This window comes from Choloepus didactylus, chromosome 5 (genome assembly GCF_015220235.1).
Source record: "Choloepus didactylus isolate mChoDid1 chromosome 5, mChoDid1.pri, whole genome shotgun sequence".
Taxonomy (NCBI): Eukaryota; Metazoa; Chordata; class Mammalia; order Pilosa; family Megalonychidae; genus Choloepus; species Choloepus didactylus.
The window spans coordinates 91,611,538-91,637,784 of NC_051311.1; the positions used below are offsets into that span (position 1 = coordinate 91,611,538).

At 35.4% G+C, this 26,247-nt stretch overlaps 2 protein-coding genes across 2 annotated transcripts in view; both read left to right on the forward strand.

The window, feature by feature from the left end:
- The window catches only part of RELN (reelin), a 520,858-nt gene that overhangs the window by 266,482 nt on the left and 228,129 nt on the right, over positions 1–26,247 (forward strand). Inside the window, 2 exon segments of the mRNA XM_037837769.1 lie at positions 15,758–15,854; positions 21,126–21,177. Of these exon segments, the coding sequence (XP_037693697.1) occupies positions 15,758–15,854; positions 21,126–21,177 (149 nt within the window).
- LOC119534284 (lactoylglutathione lyase) lies at positions 6,159–8,589 on the forward strand. Its single transcript, XM_037836466.1, has one exon. The coding sequence runs from the start codon at positions 6,206–6,208 to the stop codon at positions 6,755–6,757; it is 552 nt and encodes a 183-aa protein (XP_037692394.1). The 5' UTR covers positions 6,159–6,205; the 3' UTR covers positions 6,758–8,589.

Genomic DNA, 26,247 nt, shown 5'->3' on the forward strand with positions numbered 1-26,247 from the left:
TAAGTTTAGGGAATTTATTAATGCCAAAGCAGAGACCAGGGTGGGGATATTCCTCTGGTCTCCTGGGCACCTGTTCCTGCAGGTATACTCTGAGTTCTCCATCCTCTCCTCTAGCCCTTGGTCACTGGTCCATACAGACATCTTTGTCCCTGTCCTAATCGCTCTTTCTGGGCAGTGGCTCTGTTTTGAACCCTGCTTGTGAGCACAGAAAGTGTTCTGCTACTCCCAGGGCCATGGGCTTCCTTGAGGTGCTGTGTTCTAATCTGCTACCATGTAGCTGTGGTCCTCCTGCCTCCCTGATGTGCAGAGCACAGATTCCTTCTGCTCTTTGCCCCCAAATCTCTCTGGAACTCTGCTAGGGAAGTAGCCCTTTCATCTTCCCACTCTTCCAGTTGTTTCTGATTGCCCTGTTTGAATTAGAGATAAGAAGTGAAGTTACAAGTGACATTAACAAAAGCCCTTCAAGGGAATGCAGTGACAGCTTAGACTTGGGTAGTTTTACTGATGAGAGTGAGAGTTCTCCAGGTGAGCTTCGTCCTGATGCTGGACTACACACAGCTGTATTTCTGGACCACAGCAGTAACTTCATCAATTCTAATGTGCCATTGAACCTGAGAGGGTGAAAGAGTGTGTGTATTAAACAACACCAGTTTATCAGCACTACTGACAACTCCCCATTATCAAGTGTGTTCCATATGATTGCTTTGCTGATGATGGAGGTGTCATGGTGCCTTATCAAATAGAGACAGCCCAACCACCAAACAGACAAAAAAGATAGAAAGAAAAGATGATGGAGGTGTCATGGTGCCTTATCAAATAGAGACAGCCCAACCACCAAACAAACAAAAAAGATAGAAAGAAAAGATGATGGAGGTGTCATGGTGCCTTATCAAATAGAGACAGCCCAGCCACCAAACAAACAAAAAAGATAGAAAGAAAACCCTCATTTAACTAAATTTAGAAGGAATATAACAAACACAAATATGTTTTATTACATTAGCGTTTCATTTAGGCAGTTGCTAATTGTCCCTCAACAAGACTTTCATAGTTGCTTTTTATGAGTTAAAATATTTTAGCATGATCTAAACACAAGAACAAGAGAACAATTTTGATTTTTTTTTTTTCAAAATAAATGTCTTAGTCTGTTAGGGTTGCCTTAACAAAGTACCACAAACCAAGTGCTTTTAAACAACAGAAATTTATTGTCTCAGAGTTCTGGAGCCTAGAAATCCATTTCAGTGCTCCCTCTGAAGTCTGTGGTGTTCTGGAGGGGGCTTGCCAGCCATCCGTGGTGTTCTTTGGTTGTTGCATAACCCAGTCTCTGTCTCTGTCACATGGCTGTCTTCTCTCTCTGTCAGTCTATCTGTGTACAAATTTCCTTTCCTTAAAAGCACACCGTGGATTTTTGGATTAGGGTCTTCTCTAATCCAGTTTGGCCCCATTTTAACTGAGAATATCTTCAAAGATCTTATTTCCAAGTAGAATCTCATTCAAAAGAGTGGATGTTAGGACTTGAACATATCTTTTTGGAGGACACAATTCAATCCATAGTGAGAAATGTATCTAATAACCAAGAGCTGGAAACAGCCCAGGTGTTCATCCACAGGAAAATGGATACACAAACTGTGACACATCTATAAAATAGTATGCTATTCAGCAATAAAAATCAATGAATTACTTATCATATCAGTAACATGATGGATCTGTAAAATACTATGTTGGATGAAAGAAGCCAGACTCTAAAGAGTTCATACTGTACGATTCCACTTATCTGAAATCTAGACTAGGCAAAGTTATCTAAAGTGATAGAAGTTAGATCAGTGGTTGTTTTTTATTGTTTCAGGGGTGGGGGATTAATAGGGAAGGGTCATGAGGGAACTTTCTGGGATAATGGGCTTGTAATCTTGAGAGGGTGTGGGTTTCATAGATGTATGTATTTGTCAGATCTGAAAAAAAAACAGTCACTTGAAATCTGTGTATTTCACCAGGTGTAAATTTTACCTCAATAAAAATTTCAACAATAAGAAAAACAATAAGGAAAAAGTAAGAAACAGGAGATATCTCTGATTCATAACTTGAAATTACAAAGAGTACACACAGAGAAAGAAAGAGTTAAAGGAACTAAAAAGTGAATGAATTCTTAAAAATGATTGTTTTCTTAAGAAGTATCTTTGCCCTCCAAGCAATTACAAAATCAAAGAGGAATCTTTGTTTCACTGAAACAGGTTATCTCTTTAATGCTTGTTTTCTGAAGATCACAGAAGGCATTCAGAGCTATAGTATCAGTAGACTCTGATGGGAAACGTGGGACTGTAAAAATATGATGACAAATGGCAACTGGATGACAACAGATGTTTTCCCTCCAGCACAGTGATAGAACAATACCGGTAGTAGGGATGCTGTATTCAGCAGAGAACAGGGAAGAAAAGGAGTGGCTCTTCAGAAAGCACATCTTAGATAAGTGAGTCTTCTGGATGCAGACCAGGGCTTGAGACACCAGGACAACACAGATGGAGTCATCTCAGATCCTATGGTATATGAAGACCTTCATCAACTGCCATATGATACAGAAGCCTCAGACTTTACAGGGCAGCCTACTGTGGCTGGCATTGCATAGGATTGCTTGAACTAAGAAAAGACTATAGAACATTTCCATATTTATATGTAAAAGACTGTATTACAGGACTGGGGAAATGGAGATCAAGGACTGCTGCATCTGGTATTCTTTTAAAAAGCCTAATGTAGTGAAGCAGTTAATCTGAAATAGAGAAATAGAGCAAAAAAGATAGCTGGTTTGAATGATCAAAGTCCATTTCCTTTGAGAAAAAGAATTGTCTGGAAAAAAAACATTAAATTACTGAAATTTTAGGATGGGCACATTGTAACTGAAGCTTTATTCAGTGATTAATAACCCATAAGAGAAAACAAGTCAAGCAACAGTCAAGGCATTTTGTAGTTGGTTAGTGTCTTGGAGCTCCTAATAAACGACAAGAAACAAAAAGGACTTCACCGTTTAGAAACAAAGTGTGAAAACCAGAATATAAATGGAGTCTCCGGGTAATAAGAAAGAAGTAAGACTGATGAACAATGCCCCTGAGAAAGAAATTGGGAAAAAATATATCCGTTTTCTTAGAGTCCACCAGGCCCCTAGATGGTAGCCTAGGAGATAATGCTGTGCAAAGAGGCAGCTCTAACCAGGGCTCCCAGGGGCTAGCACCATCACTGATGTATTTCAAAGGAAGTTTTGTATTCCTGATCATTTAGATGACATGTAACCTAAGGGGCTTCACTGACATGACATGTAGCATAAACCTGATATTATTTCAGGAGCTGGCAGTCTGGGAGATTGTGAATAGGTGGAAAAAGGCAAATAAATCATTTCTCAGATGACAGACCCTCGCCAGAACCGTGGAATTATAATTAGATTTTTAGAGTTTAATGGTCCAGTGTTCTGATCTTATGTGTATTTTCATCTACCCTTTATCTCACTTCCTCCCTTTTGATTTCTTCACCTCTTTCCTCTTTCTCTCACTCTGTCACTATAACTTTTTCCTCTTCTTATTACAAAACTCTCCCTTAACCTTCCCCTCTCTCTTCCTCCCCCTCCTTTCCCTAACATGATGTAATTGCTCTGGGGAAAACTCCCTCTGCAATAGAAAGGTTAACAGGAGGTGTCCCACTAATAAAATAAGGTGTGAATCTGGAGGCTTATTATTTCCTTCTTTAATCTCAGTTTTAAATGACAGAAATAGGAGCTCACTCAATGGAATTAAATGTCAAGTATATTTGAAGCAAGGAAATATTTCTTCAAGCAGCATGTAGTAGAATTCACCATAGTAGGAGGACAAAATATTAGGTGCAGTAGTAAAATTTTAAAGGGGCTGTTTTTAACCCAAATGATATTTGTCTTTGTACCTGTTAACAGAGATCACATTTTTAAACTCCCTAGTGAGATAAGAAGAGTTCTCTTACCTTCCTTAGTGAGATGTAATACGAAAGAATGAGCTATAAATGGAGTTTTTCATTTTCACGTTTAAAATATGTGTTAGCTCCTTAGAAAAAAACCTTGACATAGTTGAAGGTGATATTATTCTCAGTCTTAAAAGTGAACTTCCCTTGCTGTTTTTCTAAAACTATCCCACATTTACAGAGATAATAGGATTTCTTGAGATTTATTTTGTACGAGTTTGATTGTTCAGTTTATGAAAATGATCATGTAAAATGCTTATAAGCAAATAGTCATACCATCTTTATTATAAAACCTAGTCTCTTTATCATAAAATATGGTCAAAAGTTGAATGTTCTGGTTATTGAGGTTTGAATGGAAGATTCAAAGAGCTCAGGTGCCTACAGAAGAAGTCAACAGACTGCCCAGCTATAAATGGCCCTCAGAGTTCCATTTACTTTGATGAATTCACCAAGTCCCTGATCTGGCCTCACTTTGCCTTGCAAGCATCCAGACTTTGTCAGGTCAAACAGTGTAATCCTGTGCCTGGGTATAGACACATGTTATCTTTGGGTCAGGAAATTACAAGAGATTTTTATTTTCTTTTTCTTTTTCTAATTTTAAATAACTTTTTACAATGCATCTATACATTTTTTATACTCAGAAAAAATGTTAAAATTATTTTAATATCTCTCTTCAGAAATGCTGGTGAATAGAAAATTCTGGCTCATAGAATGCCAGATTGCTTCTTCAGGGCTGAGCCCCAGACCCTGACCCCTTCAGAGGCAATGAATTATTGATGTCTTCAGTCTGGGGGACAAATGGCATGTATCTCAAATGAGAATTTGATGATAACTGATTGTCATTGAGTTTCCAGGTGACTAACTTGTTTCACCAGAGTGCCTGGCTAAAGGGTGAATGATTTCACTGTGATCTTAAAAGAAGAATGAGCTGTGTCATTAGACTGCTTTTGAGAAAATATTGTGATTTATTTATTGTTATCGGCATGATGTCACCACCAACCATTCATAATTCTCCAGTCGTGCAAAGGCACTAAATTTTCTCATTAATCCTCCTCCCCTTTCCTGTATCCTGAAAGCCTCCTGAGTCACTGCAGAATTCAAAGGCCCCTGACTCCAGGGACATTTCACCTCTGATTTCTCCGTGCCTATTCAACGGGTGCTTTGGCAGATTTTCATGACAATAATTTTGAAATCAGGATTAAGAACATAATTATACTTCCAGAAGTATACTCTCTATAGCTCAAATGCACATCGTATGTAATTCTTTGTCCCAAGACAAAAACAACTGTCTAAATAATAAAAGAATTGAGACCAAACATAACAAGCTTCAAACTACCAAGGAGCTTGTTGAAGCAAAAAACAAAACCCTGGTTCAAAGCATTTCTTTTTCTTTTATGTTTATAGTTTGATCCTTGTTTGTTGGTCAGCAAGTACCTGTCTTTTTATATCCTGATTATTTTATGTTTTTGTTATTCAAAAGTAGCATATCTATAAAAGATAGGAGTGAATTCTCTCTAAGGATGTACATAGCCCAAGGAATATTGAATTAGATTTTATGTACTTCATTCCAGCAAATTCACTCAATGTTTTCTATGAAATCCATGTCATTTCTCTTTTTCTTTGTACATTTCGTTAGCAAAACAAAATCCTTTTATCCTGTAAACAAAGAAAAGGATTTTTAATAAAAGCCATTGTAGATTTTCACAATAAACACTAACAATGAAAATAATGACAGACCTTCTTAGAAATGTACATTGTTCTTCTAGAATTGGAATTCTTTGGCTCTTAGCGGTTGTGTTAGGGTGGAGTGGGAAGAATACCAGACAAGGGCCTGACTTCTGGCCCTATTTTATTTGTGAAGAGACTGGGTGATATTTCAGGTCCCCTCTAACTCTAATGTTCAGTGATCTGTGAATTCCAGTAATAGGTAGGTTTCATGTGAAACCTTGGCACGTGATAAATATGTTCAAAGAGGGGTCAATAGATTCAGGGTCATCAAGGATGTGCGTGGTCCTTGGGGATAGCAAGCATTTCCCTCAAAATGTCATCTGCTCCTACTGTTCATGGCAGAATATTTTTTGACGTGGGCGATTCATGTGCTGAATCATGGTATTTGTCAGATTCTTATGCTCTTTTTTATATTGGGAAATATGCTATTAGGCAGAGCAAAAATCTATTGCTAGGTGTTGGTAGCTTCTTCGTTCCCGCGTCCTCTTTGAGATACAGCAGTGCGTCTATGGCAGAACCGCAGCCCGCAGCCGGCCTTACCGACGAGGCTGCCCTCAGTTGCTGCTCCGATGCGGACCCCAGCACCAAGGATTTTCTATTGCAGCAGACCATGCTACGAATTAAAGACCCTAAGAAGTCATTAGATTTTTATACAAGAATTCTTGGAATGACGCTACTTCAAAAATTAGATTTTCCCACTATGAAATTTTCACTCTATTTCTTGGCTTATGAGGATAAAAATGACATCCCTAAAGATAAAGATGAAAAAACAGCATGGGTATTCTCCAGAAAAGCTACACTTGAGCTGACACACAATTGGGGTACTGAAGATGATGCAACTCAGAATTACCACAATGGCAATTCAGACCCTCGAGGATTTGGTCACATTGGAATTGCTGTTCCTGATGTACATGGTGCTTGTAAAAGATTTGAAGAACTGGGAATCAAATTTGTAAAGAAACCTGATGATGGTAAAATGAAAGGCCTGGCATTTATTCAAGATCCTGATGGCTACTGGATTGAAATTTTGAATCCTAACACAATGATAACTATTATTTAGTTCTATGAGACTACGTCTTTGTGATTTCAATGAAGACATTGTAGAGGACAAAAAGGAAACAGTGTGGTTCAAGGTAGTTATGTAACAAAAGCATTGAGGACTAATGGATCATTGTCCTAGTTCAAATTATTCTTAAGTTCATTTCCTTTTCCTACTTCACCTAACTGTTCAGTAATTCTGGTTTTAAAATAGTGCTTTTATCTTATGCCCTTGAATGTAATTCTGTAACTTTACTTTTGAAGTAATAATTAGAACAGTTCCCTTCAGACACTGCATTGGCCTTCATCTGTCTTCTAAATAAGACATTTTTTAAGCCTTTCTTTGAATCATCATTTTCAAAAAAACATTTAACATGTTTTTGTTGTGGATATCTTCTGGGGTTACATTCCTCAGAAATAACTTTTCCCAATGAAAAGTAAGGAAAACACTGAACAAAAATGAAACCTCATGTGTACTTCAAACAGTATAAAGAATTGTGTTACAAAAGAAAAGTTCCTCTTGGGAGCAATTGAGAATCATGCTGACAAGGATGCTGATAGAAAAACCAATTTCTGTTCATTTATAAAGTACTTCCAAAGTTCAAGAACTAACTTCATTTTTTTAGGATGGAGAGGAGGAGGAAGGGGATATTATTTACTGGATACCCAGACACTGGACTTGGCTGTCACATGCTTTATCTCATTTAATCCTTACAACTATCCTATGAAAAAGGCTAAACATATAAAATAACTTTAATAAATTGAAGACAATATAAATAGGCTGAAGTCCTCAAGATCTCATCATCATGTTTAGTATTTAGATTGTGTCTCAAATATTAGTACCTCACAATACCTCCTTTGCTAATTTCCTGTAAAATCCTTGGACAAGTTTGAACATCATCCTCTCAGCTCTCAGGCCTGATTACCACAGTGAGGAGTAAGCAATGGAGGAGGTCTTTAGCACATAACTCCCCTGGGGACAGCCAGGTGACTCCTGCACAGGTGGTACTTACATTACTCCTGAAGAGTCTCTATCCCAAGGTCTGCATTATGCCATTAACCATTTATTATCAATTATATTCAGTGATAACGTAATAGTTATCAGAAGTCAGCTAAATGATCTTCCCTGCTGTGACTCATATTTGGTTTTAAAAATCAAAGTGATTTTGAAAATCTCTTATGGTCTTAAGAATAAAAACATCTAGTTCATGGTTTAACTACATTTCAATTTTTTGCAAACTTTAATGAAAGATCTTTGGATAGGCCTTGCCAACTGTGCTAGCACTGCTAGAAGCTCTTTACATTTCCTTTTTAGATGGATTGGATTTATGTGACCAGTTCGAACAAATACGGGTACTTATGAAGTTAAATAAAATAAAATTGTAAATAAGTCTATGTTTAATTGCAAACTTCTGTCCAGCACATTCTTTCTAAAAAAGGCTGCTCTCAGGGAGTACTACAAGGATGTGAAAGGGCTTGCATATTCATTCTGAACTGGGAATAATTTTAATTCTGTACTGCCTATAAAAAAGATAATTTCCGTGGATAAAGAAGTATAGAAGAATGGGAAGAGGAAAGTAAATAAGGAATAAAGGATTGTGGTAGATAATGGGCAGAAGGAAGAAAGGCTAATTATGAAAAGGTGAGTTGTAGGAACTGAAGAAAACCAATTTCATGTATTGAGTACTAGAATTATGAAAATGGGGGGGTGTAATTAGATTCATAAATTATCATATAAACCTTATTTCCAGCCTTCTCCCTTGCTTACTCCTTAAGTCCACTTGTATACCTCATGCATTGAAAAAAAAAAAAGAGAGAGAGAGAATGTATTGTATTGCCAGGCTTTGCTAGGGATTGGAAACCTTATTTCCAAATTAACTTACCTGACAAGTGGTGATATGAAAGGATGAAATAAAGCACCAAAAATGTTTTCTCATTCTTGTTTTTCATTACTGGACAGCAGTACTGTGTCATTTACTGTTAACATAAAATAAATTGGCAGTCTCCCATGAGTCCTACACAGCTAAGACTGGAACTCTTAATACCAGTTGTTTGAATTAAGAGTTGATGGCTGAGAGAATCACTCATGGCTTCCCTTAATGGCATTCTGACCAGAATTTTACAGAGTGTATATAAATACTCTTCTGTAACACAACTGTTTGTGCAGAGTAAGGATCAGTAAACATACTTGCTGCTGGCAATAAGAAAAAACTCTATTTGATGTAACAAGCACATAAGTTGACTGGCTCTAGAATAGGTTGATGGAGCGTTCAGTAATAACAAGAACCTCCAGATTCTTTCCATCTTTCTCAGCCTGTAATCCTCAGCATTTTCTTTTTGGCTAATAATACTATGATTACAGACACCTACCATGATTCCAAGTGTCACGCGTAGATCTGCAATGGCCATTGAAAGAAAACCATTTGTTCCTTGTGTGTCTCTTAAATGAGGGGTAAAAAACTTTTCCCAAAGCTGTCTAGCAGACTTCCCCTCATCTCTCCACCAGAAGTGGATTATTTGCCTGTTTATAATTGCTGGCAAAGGAAATGGGACCGCTCTGACTGAGATGGATCATATTTTCTCAAGTTGCCTGCATGTGGTTAAATACTGGATCAAAATTGAGACTGCTAGAATGGAGGAACAAATAAGGTCTTTGGGGTAGGCATAAACACACTGCAACAGGCAAAATTAAATATCGAGAACCTAGTTGGTTCAGGGTGCCATAATAAATAAGACATTTCCTGCCCTCAAAGAGTAGAGCCAAGATTGTGATTCTCAACCACATCAGACCTAGCAACCCTTTATAACTCTGTAAAATCATATCCCTCCTCTCAAACTATCTTAAAATGAAATACATATATAAATAACGTATATATATACGTGATTTCATAAAGGCCCAATGCCTTCATTGTAACGTAAAGGAGAAATGAAAAATATGAAGTAAAGTACTAAGCATTTCAATATGTAAGTGCCCTGGTGCTATTATACTAGAACAGAAAAAATCAGGTGTTTACCCTTAAGAATGGAGGAAGAAAAGAATTGTGAGGAAATGGCATTAGTCCCTCTGCCAAAATAATTACTGAACTGGCAGGAATGTTCTGAATCAACTATTTAATATTTCATTTATTTTAAAGAAATGTGTGAAGTTACCTGGCCTGAACATTTTGGTAAAGGACACAATTGTGGCAGAGAAATTCACAGGTGTCCCAGAGTAGTAGGCAAGTAATATTTAGCCAAGTATAGCATCAGTACTTTGGTAAGGTAATGTTGAGTCAGATTACTCCAATAATCGGGGGGTGGGGAGTGGGGGGTAGAAATTGGCTAAGAGGATTTCTACTTATTATGCATTGATCTGAATCCTGTCAATATAGGTAAAGATTATAAAAGATGTTTTAAATGCCAGTACCTAGGACTGCTGAAACTGCAATGAAATAGGCATTTTCATAGACTTTATCCAAACTTGTCTACATATCAATTTTGCAGTAAATGTCAAGAATCTTTAAAGACTAAAATGTTTGAATCCTTTTATCTGGTAATAGTGTGATATCTGAGGAATTGTGTTTCTTAGAAAATAATCAGATTTCATTTAAAAATTAGGTACAATTTTTTACTTCCATCATTATGTGTAATAGCAAAAAATTAGAAACAAATGTCCAAAAATGGGAAAATAATTATTGTGCTGCCTACATATGACAGAATATTTTGCAGCCATTAAAAAAAATGTTTTCAAAGAATAGAGGTGAAGAAATGCCCATAAAATATTAAGTGAAAAAAAAGGACACAAACTTACGTACATCATGGTCTTGATTTTCTTTAACTGAAAGTCATATGTATACACAGAAATTGCTAGAAGGAAATGTACCAAACTGTAGTGATTATCTGGCTGCCAGGATTACCAATGACTTTATTTCCTTCCATATGTTTTTCTGTATTTTCCAAGTCCTCTAAACTGAGCAAGTATTACTCTTGTAATGAGGAAAAATAAATGAAAAATATTGCTAAAAAAAAAAAAAAAAAAAAAAATCTATTGCTAATCCTTAACATGAGAGGTCACATTCCTTTTTAAATTGAAAAACAAGTCTGTTTACTCTAGATCATTTAAAACTTCTTTCTTCCCACTAACCCCTGAAGAAGAAAATGTTACCTAACTTTACATAGCCCATCATTTTCATGAAGGAAAGAGAAAGTAGAAGAAAGTCATTTGTGAAGCCGCAGATTTAAATGTCAGGAAAAAAACAGAGCATATTTTTGCTCTGAGCCTGAAGAAAATTGAACCACTCATCATCCAGCACATTGACCCCCAGTCTTTAGAATTCACAGAACTCTTTCATAAGGAAAGAGTAGAATTTCAGACTACTATCAGTCTTCACAGAGAACACCCTTTGGGCTTAAGTCCCTAATTCCACTCAACCAAATTAAATTGTTAGACAAGAGACCGTTCTCTAAATTCCCATTTGTCTCCCTGACGTGGAACACCATTTTCTTCTGGGAAGCCATGGCCATCATATAATGTTTGTACTGTCAGCGCTCCATCAGGATCATTATGTGTAGCATGAAATTATCATCTCTCTTTTTCCTTTATGACAATGGCATTCATATTTGTAGTCATACAGTGCTTTACTTTAAAAGATAGAAAAAATATTAGGAATGTCATGTTATAGATTCACTATGAAGAAATCCACCTTGAGGGCTAGCACAGGTTAGTTAGAAAATTGAATAGAAATAAACCTCACTGCCAATAATCATGGAAAAGTCAGGAGAGATGGACCCAAATGTATATACACTAGAAGGTCATGATGCCTGTCAAAGTTTTCCAGAAACCAGACTAAGAACAGTATGATTGTACCCCAGGGATCTGTTCTTGGTCCTCTTTTCTTCTCACTTTCTAAACCCTCCTCTCCCACCCCCATGACTTCCATCAGATCCTAAACTCTCATATTGGTACCAATTTCCTTTCATTTAAGTTCAGATGTGTATAATGTCAGCTGATCTCCAATTGCCAGCATATCCAGAAAGCAATTTCCAAGACTAGAATTTTAGTGTCTGGTATGGTAGCCATTAGTCATAGATGGCTGTTCAGCACTTGAAATGTGGCTTGATCAGAACTGAGATGTGTTATAAGTATAAAATACATCTCACAATTTGAAAACTTAGTATAAAAAAAGATTGTAAACTATATCATTAATAATTTGTATATTAATTAGATGTGAAAATATAATAATTTAATATATTGAGTTAAAATATATTACTAAAATCATTTTCACGTCTTTTTATTTTTTAGTGTAGCTATTAGAAAATTGGAAATTACTTAGGTGGCTCATTTTACATTTCTATTGAATAGCAATACTTCAGAGTGTGTCCACTTTTCTCCATCCTCATCTTATTCCAAGACATTATTATATCTTGCTCGGATTATCAGTTGCCCCTGGCCTTTTCTACCTCTAATCCATTTGCTGGAGGAATTTTTCTAAATGTTGGCTCTCTATCATAACTTTGGAAATGGGATAACCTGACTTTGAATCCCAATTCTATAACCTACTTGTAAAACCTTGGACAATAATTTAATCTCTATTATTCTGAGTTTTAGCGTCCTCTAAGTAGAGATAAAATTAGGGGGCTGACTTTTATATGAATTAATTGAGACACTGTTTGCAGAGCCCCTAGTACAGCACCTATCACATAGTAAATGGCACATGGAGCCTTCCATGGCCTGGTCCCCACTTTCCAGAACTACGTCTTGCCCCACCTCCACACCTATCCCTTCTCTGCAGACCAGTATGGTTCCAGACCTACTGTATGAGCAATTCTCCTCATATGTCTTAATCTCTGTGTGTTCTGTGCCCTATCACACCCTCACCTTTCCTCCTTGCTTGCGTAACTCCTATTTCTCATTCAAGACTGGTCTCGGACCAGTCTTTTGGAAGTTTTTGCTTACTTACCATGTCTGTTAGATACCATCACAGTTTGTGCGTACTCCTTTATAAGGAGTAAGGACCAATGGAGAAAGTCATGGGTGTTGGAGTTAATAAACCCTGTGTCCAAATTCCATCTCTGCCAACTTAGCAGCTGTGTGACCTTGAGCAAATTGCTTAACTTTTCTGAAGCTCAATTTTTTTATTAGTAAAATGAGGATACATATAGAGAGGCTGAGAGATTTAAATTGGCATTAGAGTATATGGCACATAATAGAATGCAATAAATGGCTATGTTTGCAGTGGCACAGTATACTGTAATTGTGTGTTTACTTCTCTGCCTCTACTTCTGGAATGTATGCTCCTTGAGGAGCTGGTCTTTGTACCATTAAAGTTCAGCATGGTGCCTGTTAGGGCCTCAAGACAAGTTTGTTAAATATAAGAATGAGTTAATGAATTATGAATGAATAAGTAACACCACTGGCAGCTAAGAGAGGGTTGGATTTGACCACCCAGAGAAATGGGTACTCAGGGTAAATTAAAATACATTACATTGACAAATCCAGTCAGACTGTGAAAAATTTAAGCAAAGGACATTAAAGAGACCTTGGCAGGAAGCTGAGAAATTTGTCCCACCAATCCTTGGCAAAGGCATTCTGCCTCCAACTAACAACACAGTAGGTAATGTGTAATGATTATAAATCTTTGTTTCTTCAACAGGGTACCACTGCCTTTATAAATTTTACTTTAAATTTCTTGAGTTACAAAGCACAATGAAGAAGAGAAAGGTCTAGACTGGTTGTTAAGCCAAATGGGGGATGAGCTGCATCTGTTTTCTTTTTTATTCTGTTTATTGATTTTTTAACTCCTGTTAGGCCATGAGATAGAAGTTGTTCTCCAAACACATCATACAGTGATCATCGACTCACTGGTTTTCTAATGGCAGGCTGTATGCTATATACCTTTAAGCAATTTGGAGATATCCAGGATCCACTTGGATCCTATGGAATCAAAACTATGGGGGAGGTGATTTTTAATATCTATATTTCATATAGATATTATTTTTATGTTATACAGGTGATTTGGGTATTGCTGATCAGCATTTATAGATAGAATGCCTGCTATGGAAATTTAAACAACTGCCTTAGACTTCACATCAACAATGATGCTTTTAGTTTAGAGTCATTGCAGGCAAATGGCAGATAGCCATTATGAGGTTTGAAAATTCTTTTAATTTTTTTATCTGTTAAATTGACATTTCCCTCAAGTCATTTCACAATGACTTGAAAGTCAGGTAATCCTCATCTGTCACTAAAGTAAGAAGCCCACTATAATTTTTGTGCTATTTCTCTTTACTTTTATTGCAACCACTCTCTTTGGGAAAAAATACATCTATAGTATAAAAAATTAAGAAATAGTAGCAAGAAGTTCATGTAATAGGTTCTCTGTGCAGAGAAAAAACTCTCATATCCTAGTTTTGGAGCAGTTGACAGAAGTAGAAATCCATGAGCAATTTCTAATAACAATAATAGCTCACTTACTAATGTGTCAACCACTATTCTCACTGCTTTACACCTCATACCTTAATAACAGCCATATATATATGAAATTGTCTTATATTCATTCATTTAGTTAATGTGTATTCATGGAGTACAACTCAGCAGGATAAATGGTGATACAAGAAACATATTCATTACCCTTGTGAAGCAGTAACTATGTCTGTTATAATGTCAAGAATATTTTAGTAGAATCTTGCTCCAAGTAATCAAAGATTTAAATCTCCTACTAAGATTTGTAATGCTATGAGATATTAACATTTTGAATTCCATATTTAAAATATGCTCTGTTTTACCTAAAAAAAGAATTAAAGGTTCTTGACATTGTTGATCTTGTATGGAAATATAAGTCAAAAGTGTAGTACACATATAAGAAGTATTTATATTTTGCCAAGGTTTTACTGACTTACTGTGCCTCTGCCTCTTGGCTTTATGGGTTACCTGGTCTCTTTTCACACTATTGTCTTCTACTTTGATGGGAGTTCCTTCTCCCTCTCTTTTTAGAACTAGCAAACAGCTGAAAGGGCATAATAGAATGCTCTCTGAAGCAAAGGGCATAGTGCCCTTTCCACAGTGTTTGGCACCAGGAATGTGAAAGTCTTTAAAAATGTTCATTCTGCATGAAATACAGCTCTCATGTGGTTTGAGGGTCAGACAGAAGAAACATAGATCTTTCTTTCTACATGCTAGGTGTGTAATAATTGTAGGTTGAAACGTCACGATTCCGAGCATTGTCAATGTTACTATAAGTGTGCAAAGTCAAATCCAGAATATGCATACCTGCAATTTCTACAAAGATGTGAATAATTATTTTTGAGATGCCTGTCCTAAGGTTTTATTAACCACTTCATTTTACAGTAACAAAGTAAAGCAACTAATTAAATTATTTTCAATAAGTCAGTATCCAAAATTTGATTGAATTAGTATTTGTGTATATTTCTTATTAATGGTGGATTAAATATAGTCTAATTCAATATGTTTCACATGGTAATATATATATACACACACACATAGAAATTTATTTGAAGACAGTTTAAACATTTATACTGACCATAACTCAAGAGAAAAAGATATAAAATTTATAAAATATCTTCTGATTCAGATATACACAGTTTTTGTTCATTGCATAAATGAATATTACTTTGTGTATCTTTTACAAACATCTTTGTACTGGACATAGTGTATATTATATGTAATTACTAATAATATCTGGCAGTATATGCATACTGTATAATTGGTTCTATACTAGGTGTTTTATATAAGCTCATTTAATTGTCACAATGTACATATAAGACTTAGGTCAGTGTTATTATTATCCTCATTTTACAGAGGAGGAAAATGAAAATTGGAGAAGTTAAATAATTTGCCCAATAAAGTAAGTTGAATGAACTGGGATTTAAGTTCAGGTTTCAGGTCTCCTTAACCATGTAGCAATATATATAATATTATCTTCCATAAAATGTTGTTTCAAGCTGAATAAAAATAATTTTTACATCTTTCTTTACCTTGTCCTACTTAATACTCAGACTGGGAATATGTTCTGTGTCCCCACAGGGCTGAATGTAACAACTGTGAGACTGGAGAACAGTGTGGTGCAATTATGCATGGCAATGCTGTCACCTTCTGTGAGCCATATGGTCCAAGAGAATTGGTAAGTATATGCTGCTTGTGTACAGTATTCCAAACACACAGTATTTACTGAGCATTCTGCCAACAAAGGGTTCTCTTACGCCCTTTCAGTTCAGATGAAATTTTGAAATATTATTTATGAGCCCTATTACAAATTTGAGAGGGTGATTTAATGGTCTATTTTCAAATGTAAAAATAAAGAATACAGTAATGCAACTGGCAGCACCATTTGATCCCATTAAACATGTGCATCACTATGATTAGATGTTTTTTTGAAAGTTTGGGTATGACATGATATATTCAATATGTATGGACATATATATATGTATATCATGTCTAAACAATTTTGTGACATCTAAGATGTTATATAAAACTTTGCTCTTAAAATTATCCCTATTTTCTCCTTGCAATCTGAAAATGTTAGATGAGCAGTTTTTTCACATTATTTTTTTTTTTTTCACATTATTTTTAAACTTTTGTTCCCAACCACAGAGGACCTTTGATGGATGAAAAAAAAAAAAAAAAAGTGAAAGAGCACACTGAAGCCATTTTAAAAAAAAACAAAAGAAAATTTTGGTTTATGCCAAATTATTCAGGAGCAGGTTACTGTCCTTCATTGTAAACTTATTAGCCTTTTCTTGCAAAGATAAGTTCTTGGGGCATATGCAGAATGAAACATGAACATTCTAAATTAAAAGCAATGAAATCATTAGCTGTCAGCAGGTGGCTAATGAGCCTTTTGTTGTTACTTGGTATTTCTTTCTGGCATTAAGACTATATTCATCCCACATTTTTGAAAAAGGATATAAAAGCAGTTGGGATTATATTCTGGCTCAATTCCTTTGTCCTAATACTCTTATTACAATATCACTTATGCTTTGCTTTTCTGCTCTTTAACTAGAGATTTAGTGCTTTTTCCTTTCCTTCTTTCCTCCCACATCTTCTGTATCACAGGGCTTTTAGTAACACGTTGTATTTTTTACCCCTAAAGACATACATTGTGTTTCAAAATCATTAACTTAAAAAATTGCCAAAAGACTGATTTCCACAGTAAAGGGAGGAAAAAAAACTAGGTAGGCAATTAAAAGAAGATTTAGTTATCAAAATGTGAAAGTCAATTAATTTTTGTAACATGGTTCTTATTTTATGCTGCTTGAATACCCCTTTCATGGCAATAGATCCATTTAATTTATTAAAGATATGAGCTTCAGAACATTGATAAATTGAAGAGTTTTTAGTTGAAATTAGAACACAAACAGAATTAATTGGATGCAAATTAAGATAATAGGTGCTCATAATTCAAGTCTCAGAAGGTGTTATAATATTCCTGCAGACAGATGTGACTCTGGTAGTAAAGTTTTTCTTTAAAAAATAGATTTGCTAGTATGTTAAGTACGCTATGACTGAATATATTATCTGTAAACCTTAAAGCAAAATTAAATTTTTTACCGTAGTTAATTTGAATTTAGGATTAATGCCTATTTTAGAATGTTCCCTGTTTAGTCATGTTTTTGGAAATGCTTAGCAAATCCTTTTTGTTTCTACTGGCCAATAGGAAATATTTGAGAATCTAAGACTAAATGCCAAAATTATTTACATAGCATAAAAACTGAAATGTCTAGTTTACTTGATTCATATATATTTAATCCTTGTTGTTACACTATATTCCCATTTATTTATACCCAATGGTCCCGTTTTGATTTGTGTTATATAATTTATGTGACAGTTGACACTCCTTTCAACTAAAAATGAATATATTGAAAATAATTTTCTTCATCTAAGAAAAAAGAAAACATATTCAGATTTATATTCCCAATATAAGTGTTTCCTTAAGATGAACTTGTATTATAAAGTCAAGAAATAAAGAAAGAGATAGACTGGGAATGATGGAGATGACATCTGTATTTTAGAGCAACTTTTACTAAATTTCAATAATTTTTACTGTATTGGTATCCTACAGGCAAAATATGTATTGTACCCAAGCTGTGTTTACAGAAGACAGATCTGGTAGATGTAGAGTGAGGAATTCAGTTGTCAGTTAGCATGCTGTTATGTTCACTAGAAATCAAATGTTTGCATGCTACTCCAGAACTGCACCCAGTCAAAACTGTTTTACATAAGAACTGATGAAAGTTATTATACCCAAAGTATCACTTTTTAAAAACTATGCCTTCTTATTTTTCATGCATCCAATTCTTATTGAAGTTGTGAATCACCCATAGGCAAAGAACCTTAGAAGGCTAAGGCTTTATCCTTTAAAATGCCAAAAAAAAAAAGCATCTCCACCTTGTGAATTTATTCAAATAGCCATTTCATTTTGATAAAAACCAAGATCAGTGAGAGGAGAACTCTGCTGTCAACAGGCATACCAGACATTTGTGTTTTCACTGTTCTTTGCTGTGTAGGCCTTATACCTCTTGTATAACCCAGCAAAGTCTGCATATTTCATGGGGAGGAGCACTGAACTTTATTCATTTCACTGGTATAAAATGATTGTAAAGAGGAATTAATTTACCCATTTCTTTAAGAGAAAGTATGATCTCTGAAAACTTAAAACCAAATTTGTTATGTCACGCTCCAGTTTTTAAAAAGAAAGTATTTACTAAAGTATTCTCATATATTTGGAAAATGCATTTTAGTCACAAGGGTGAGTTTAGGCTTAAACCCAGTAAAACCCAGTAAGAATTTGCTAGGAAGCAGCATGAAAGAAGAAGGAAGGTGATAAGAAGGAAAACTGCATCCCTTGCATCCCCATGTCCTGAGTTCTCAGCCTGACAGCAGGTTCCTCAGATTCGTGTAGTTCTCAGGCTAATTCTCTATAGTTTGTGGTCTATTTGGTAATTTAAAAGCACTGAGAGCACTAAGATTTTAGTAGAAAAAAAAAATTCCTCACATCTTTCATAGTTGCTCTATTATTCATCAAAAACCCTGAAAAAGGCCCTTTAGTTTTCTGAATGCCAGATATAAAGGTTTAATAACCTTGCAGACTAAAATTACGTATTTGAGCTGAAGATTAATGAATAAGTTATAATACCCAATTGTAAATTATAATTTTATATATAACCTAATTGTTAATATAAGTGAATAGGTTTAAAAGGCAGTACTTCTTATTACTTTTTTCTTTTTCCTATTCTTGTAGCTGACATTTTTGCTAAAACACTAAATGAATAAGGGAAAAGAAATGAGAGTTGTCCATCCCACCACTGCTTAGCTTCCCTGGTGAGGAAAATAATTTAGAATCAATGATGAATCGAAGTCTAGGGTCACCCTCAGATAGCACATGTAATTTGAAAATTGGCAGTATTTTACTTCCCTTACTGTTCATTAGTAGAAGTCATGACTGTGGAACTTGATCACACAGTGGCACAAGCCTCATATATTACACCATAAGTATCTAAGACTCTCCAGGATATTTAATATACTAACAGTAGCAATAGCCATGGTGCTCTTAATTTATGAAATACAGTTGTTTCAAAGAACTTATATTCAGCAGTGTTTCATAGTTCATCCTGCACATCTATTGAGTTGCATAAAATCAGAGGGGAAAAGAGTATTCATTCTATTTATGTGAAAAATTAAAAAAATTCTCTATTGGCATATGTGCCTTTTTGTATTTTAAGATCAGATTGTCCAAGTGGAAACCTGTGAGGACAAATTGTTGAGCTTACACTAAAAACTGTGAGAAAAACAGATTTCTTTTAAAGGAATCTTGAGAAAGAGCTAGTATCTTAGCTATTTGAAGAAAAATCTATTGGTGCATATCCTCTGATGACTCTGAGGAAGTGAAAGAGGGCAGGAAACAGTTATAGGGCAGGGTGGGCCAGTTAGTTGTCCTTTAGCAGATAATCTGCAATAATGAGGGATTTAAATGAAATATTCAGAGAATTTCCTCTGACACCCAGACCCCAATGAGTTCTGCTGCTGTTGTTTAGATAAACTAGGAGCTGATATTGATTCTGACAGCTGGAAAATTTATCAAAGGTCTCTCTTGCCCTCCCATCTATTAACTTTCCTACTTCTTCATTGAATTTTAAAGCCATGCCTTCAAAGCATATTCAAGTCAACTTTCTTAATTGTGTTGTAGAAATAGGAAGCACACACCTGATTTCCTGATATCCACATCTGTACTGAATTCTGGGAGAGCAAGAGGCTTGCTCTCTAGCTTGTCCTTTAGTTTGGGCAGGAATTCATGAACTGGGCTAGTATCACTTAGCCTTTCTGCATTTATGGATTCTATCACAGGGTGCTAACAAAGTGCAGGGATACCTCTTAAGGATGACAGTAGGATAAGAAGCAAAAGGAAGAAAGCCCACTGCTTCTGTCACTGAGAAAACACAATGGAACACTTTCTATTTCACAGGGTGGAGTCACGTGAGGCATCCCAGACTTTAGAATATGGGGTTCCAGAACCCAACAAGGGAGTCATTGAAGATAAGAACCTTAATTCTCGTCTCAACTGATCTGTTATGGGTCAAAGTCACTCCTCCAAAGAATGAATGAATGAATAAATAAATGAATAAATAGTTAAAAATAAAATTAAGTAATATGCCGTTCCTCTTTTAGGAGAGGAAAATTGTTTAAGCCTGCTTCTTCATGAAACTAGGAAACAGAAATGTTGCTTTTAGAAATTATGGATATTTCTAGGTTCATAATTCTATTCTACTTTTTTTGGTAACATATTTATTTAGAAATAATGACCATACCCTGAAATCCATCAGGTAAAGTGTACAATTCTGTGGTTTTTAGTATATTCCGAGTTTGCAGCTATCACCACACTCAGTTATAGAACATTGTCATAACCCCCAAAAGAAACCCTGTGCCTTTAAGGTCTTCATAATTCTATTTACTTTTCAAAATAATCTTACTCTGCACCATTTGCTCTTAATTTATCGCCAAACTATTGTTTGATAGGCTTTTATGGCATTTCCTTTTGGGTTCCAGATCTGTTGATATAGGATGGAGGGGAGCATGTGGAGGGGGCAGGGGCAGGCTGTGTTATATGCCTTCAAATGATCACCTAGCAGATTCCACTATCAAGGGTTCTCAACCCTGAGAAATGTACTATTAGTGCCTAAGTCAGGATCTCACAGCTTTATTCCCCATAGGGTAATATGAAATAGATCTGTGTTCAGACAAATTGGTAAAAGTAAACCAACAAATGGATAAATACACCTTCTGTTAATAGATTTTATCTTTCCTCTTCTTTTCACTGCCCTCCTTCTCCCTCCACCACAACTTTCTTTTTCCTCCTCTCTTTCTATCTTGTCTTATTTTTGAATATTCCTTTTTCTAGATTACCACAAGTCTTAATACAACAACAGCCTCTGTCCTCCAATTTTCCATTGGTAAGTGCTTTCAGCAATTATAGCAATTTAACTTGAAAATGTTAGTTTTAATCATTGTGTACAATCATTTTTATAGTGCCAATTGCTTGTACATGTAGAGAAGGGTAATTTAAGATATGTTTAAAGTGAACATTTTTTTTAAATGATACTTTCTGTTCTCACTTTTCTCTAGCAGTGAGTGGTACTTCAAAATGCTACAGATAGTCCAAAATATCTTAAAATGATTTGCATTTGGATTTTGAATACATTGTGCTATTCTACTACACCATAATTACTTACTAGCTATGTTTTGCTCAAATTAAGATGGAAATCTGTTAAATTTCCTGAAATTTACTGACTCAGAGAAACCAATAAGGGCTTCCTGTTTGACATAAATAATCTTTATGTTTAATTCAGACGTGGATAATGAAAAAAAGATAACTTTATCTGGCAATAGTTCTTTTAAGTGCTTTTGTATTAAAGGAAAAATTCGTACCCAAAGCATTAAGTAAAATAGTGAACCTTTTGATCCAGAGTTTATAATAAAGTTTTGTTGTTTATTTTATTACTTTCCAGTTTAATTTCCCAAAGGCATATATTAATAAAACTTGTACAAGTTTTCAAGAGGAATGTTCTAGGAAAAGAAAGGTTTCGTGTCTAGATGGGGTCTAGCTTTCTTGGTCTTTTGGTCCATGACGTGGAAACCTTCTCATGGTCCCTCCCCCTGGCCTGAGCTTGCTAGCCTCTAGCAGCTGTGCTCCTGCAATGGTGTCCTCCAGCCTCCACCATCCCCACCCTCATACCTTTGGGAGAACCACCATTAGCAAAGACTGATTCCCTCCGTAGCCTTCTACCCCAAATTGCAAGTCAGCATTCTCACAGCTGGGAGCCCACTGTGCCAGATTGTGCTTAAGAGCGTTTTCCTTCAAGTCATGTAGTTTTCTTCACTTTTTCATCAGTGTGCCTCATTTCAGCTTCTGTAGATATTATGTGAAAGTGCCTGATTATAGTTTGTTTCCTCTTCTCACAATAATAGCATTTCCTTCAACCATCGACAGACTATTCAGAAGTCCACGTATGGTCGGTCATAGGAAAAACATTAGGAAAAACAACAGTAATGGTGTCTGTGTTTTTTTTATGAGTAGACTTTCTTTATTAGCAAGTGTATTCCAGCTTTTCTATAATGAGCATGTAATACTTTTATAATCAGAAAAAAATAAGGTTCTTTTTTTCAAGTTGTGTTTCTGCATAAACAAATTTTAAAATTCTAGCCTGAGATGCAAGCAGCTTTGAGTTCTTTACCAGAAGAAATGAATTTAGATTCGTTATGCTATTAAATATAAAATAAGGAACTGATGATGTTTTTCTATTTTTCTGTGTTCCAATTTTGTTCTCACTTTTTGTTAGGGCAGTGAATATTAGTTTCAGATTTTTTCTTTAAAAAATTAAAGAATACAAGAGAATCCACTTTAAAATATGTGTCTCATATTTCTACTATTATTTGCATTTTATCCAAGGTAGGAGAGCTCCAGCACCAATTAAATTATCCTCCCTTAAAAGAAAATAGGGCCTATTTTTGCAACTAGTAAAGATTACGCTGTAGAGCTGGCGTAGGTTCTCTATTTCCTTGCCTTTCACCCACCCGCTACCTGAACAATAGAGCTGATGAAAAAGGACTGAGAAGGGGAGGCAGTCAGAGAATGCAGGGCTTGGTAACTGGGAACAAAAACCTAGAACAAGCACCAGGCCCAAGGTCTTGGGAGTAGACCCAACCACAAGACTTAGCAAGAGCCGTCGGTTTCCCTGAGAGCTAGAGGTCTGCAGCCCACCAGACCAGAGTTGCTTGTGTTATTTAAAGCTTGGTTCTGAATCCTTGACATATAAGACTGGAAAAGTAACAGAAAAAGGGAGTTAGTGAGAGAAACAGCGAGAAAAAGTGATCTGTTGATCTCAGGTTTGTAATTAAAAAATATTTTTTTTTGAAATCTTTTTGGCTGGTAGTTTTAGGATCAAAAGTGAAATTTTAGTATGCTATTGTTTGAGAATAAAACAAAATATTTAGTGAAAGAATTTGTAATTTGTTCCTTAGAGACTTCATTGGGGATTTACTGCATTTTAAGAATAAAAATTCTTGGGAACAAAGAAGACATAGGGTGGCTGAGAAAAAACATGGTAGCAAATCATTAGCGGCTGAGTTGTATGGTAAATACAGTATAGTGGGCAGAACTTTCTAGGAATGGTTTAGTATGTCTCATAATGACTACTTGGAGTAGTGTCATTCTGTTCATACGGATGATGTGAGGGCTACACTAGGGTATGTACATAAATTCCAGAGATGGCATAGTTAAGCACATTCGTTTTGAACTTTATAAACTCCACAATTACCAAATACCAAAATGGCAACCATAGTTAAGTAGCTATTGCATTTACATTCAGTTCAAAAATTATATTGAGTGTGTTATAAAAGACTATGTAGACAATTCAACATTTTTATTTCTCTGTGTATTATGGAATTCTTCAAACCTTTGTTCATAATGTAGTTAAATATGGTAAGTCAAATTTAGTGTCACTTCTTAGGAAGTCCTTGAGGGTGTTAAATGTTCATGTCATAACATGATTCAGATGTTATACAGGCAATTTCGTGGCAGATTTCATCTTTATTTATGGCCTCCATGGTAAATTATGCTCATAACTTGCATGTGTAACCACAGTGGAAGAAATCATTGTCTTGATATTTTCATATTGCTCTTGTAAACATTTTCAAAGTTATCCAGAAGAGCCCTAGTACCTCAGAGGTAAGTATCTAGAAATTGCTGAACTTACTGAGTGTCTCAAATAAACTCTTTCATGCCAATTTTTAACAGCAGTGCTCTCCCAACTCTTTCTAGCACACACATATACACACACACACTCACTCACATATATACACACACGCACATAAATATATATACACTAACGTACATATATCCATAGATATGCAGGTTTTTAATCAATTGAGTTTTTAAGTCAAAGCATTTTGAAAAGGCAGTTCTGCAAGCTGAAGTTTACCAGGTTATCAAGAGCTAAATCATCTTGAAAGTATCCTAAGATGTTCTTAGAAGAACTTTTCATTTTTCCATTCCAATGAAAGATCTCATATCCATTTCTGTGCTGAAACATCAATCCGCTACAGTGCTCACTTGATTCATTAGATTCAACTTGTGAAATTTATGGTTGTAGCCTTAGGGCCATTTACCCATTTCCTTTAGATTTCCTCTGGGATGGGAAGAAAAAAATTGAGATGGTGGCCTTGCAAGCCATTATCATACAGATGCTTCCAAACTCTCTTTCCCTAGGCAACAGCCTGGGTCCAATAGAAGGGCCGATAATGTGTTTTGCATCATCATTCACTTAACAGAATTCTCTGAATATTTACTGTGTGCAGCATTGTCTCAAGCTAACCTAAACCATGGGAAGACAAAAAAAAAAAAAAAAAAAAGGAGGAGAAAACAGGACATTTTCACAGCACAGAGTGGTATAGTAGAAGGTGGATATATATGGATGATGAAACCTCTAGACAACTGCCAAATTGTTATAAACAGAAATGGGGTGTGTGTACAGGACCCTTTGTGGCAGGGCCCAGTGAGGTCCTGTAGAGTGAGCCATTCAGGGAGGTTTCTTAGAGAGGACAGTCCCTGAAAACCAGTAGCATGAGTCACTGGGAAGGACAGAGAACAGTTTTCCAGATGAGGAGACAGAGTGAACACAAACAAGACATAGGAGGAACGAGTGCCCCTCTAGAGCAAAAGCTCAAGCCTGGGGTGACTGTGGGACAATGTCAGATAAAACTGTGTCTGTCTGACGAGTTAACTGAGGTGACTGAAGTTATTTAATTTATTTAATAGACAATAGAGGTCTGTAGCAGGGCCTGTTTCTCTCTTGAGCAAAAAAGAAAAGTAATGAAGTTAATTCTTAAAAGAGATTATTTGAGCAGTTGTTTTAGGGGTGGACATGTTCCTTCCTTGATACATCTGCCTTGACTTAACAAGAATTTACCAAGTAATATACTTGTTCAACTTAGCCCAGCTCTTTCTTCAGATTAATAGGATTCATTAGGCAAACAAGGATTTAAGGTAAAGCATTTTAAAAACATGTATGCCACAGAACAAATAGATTGGCTTGGAAGGTGCATCTGTCTTGTCCATCGTGGTATCTGTAATCCCTAGCACGGGGACACGCAATAGATAGATGCTCATAAATATTTCTTACCTGAGTGACAAATATCCATTACAATAATATTATGTAGCCAAATGCTAAATAGCTGTGATGCAGAAATTTCATGCCAAAAAGGATAAGGGTAGGTGAACCTGAGGATCGTAGTCAATGGATAAGATGACCAAGGAGGAAATAGTGAATCGCCAATAAACTATATTTGCAGTAAAGCAAGTAGACAAAAATATATACCCATATATTTATTAGTATGCAATTATTGAACTGTAAATAAGCTAAAATCTATGTATTATTTAATCATAATTTGTAGAATTAGTACCTTAAAGGGAAATTTGGTTTTAGACAAAAATATATACCCATATATTTATTAGTATGCAATTATTGAACTGTAAATAAGCTAAAATCTATGTATTATTTAATCATAATTTGTAGAATTAGTACCTTAAAGGGAAATTTGGTTTTACCTATGGATATCCTAAAAATTGGGGGTGTTGTATGCTTGTTTGTGTATGTTTAGCTGCTTTTTTGTTTTTGTCATCTCAATAAAGAGAAAAGTCATTAAATCATAAATGCTTTATATTTACAAATTAAGATATGAAAACGTTCATAGGCCTGAATTATTTTCTTATGTACTATACATGCTACAGAGTCTCTGAGCAAATAGGAACTACTCGTTTTGAATGAGTGTTTTTTAAAGTAATAAAAACAGTAAAATTATGAAAGTTAAAGGTACCCTTATTATTGAGTTGGAAGATTGCTTTGTAAAAGAAAAAAGATCTGGCATTATTTTTTTCTTAAATAGATATATTGAATAAAATGCCACTTGTGATTCCAAAAGATACTATATTTCTTTCAGCATAAGAGGCAGTTGGTTTTTCCCTT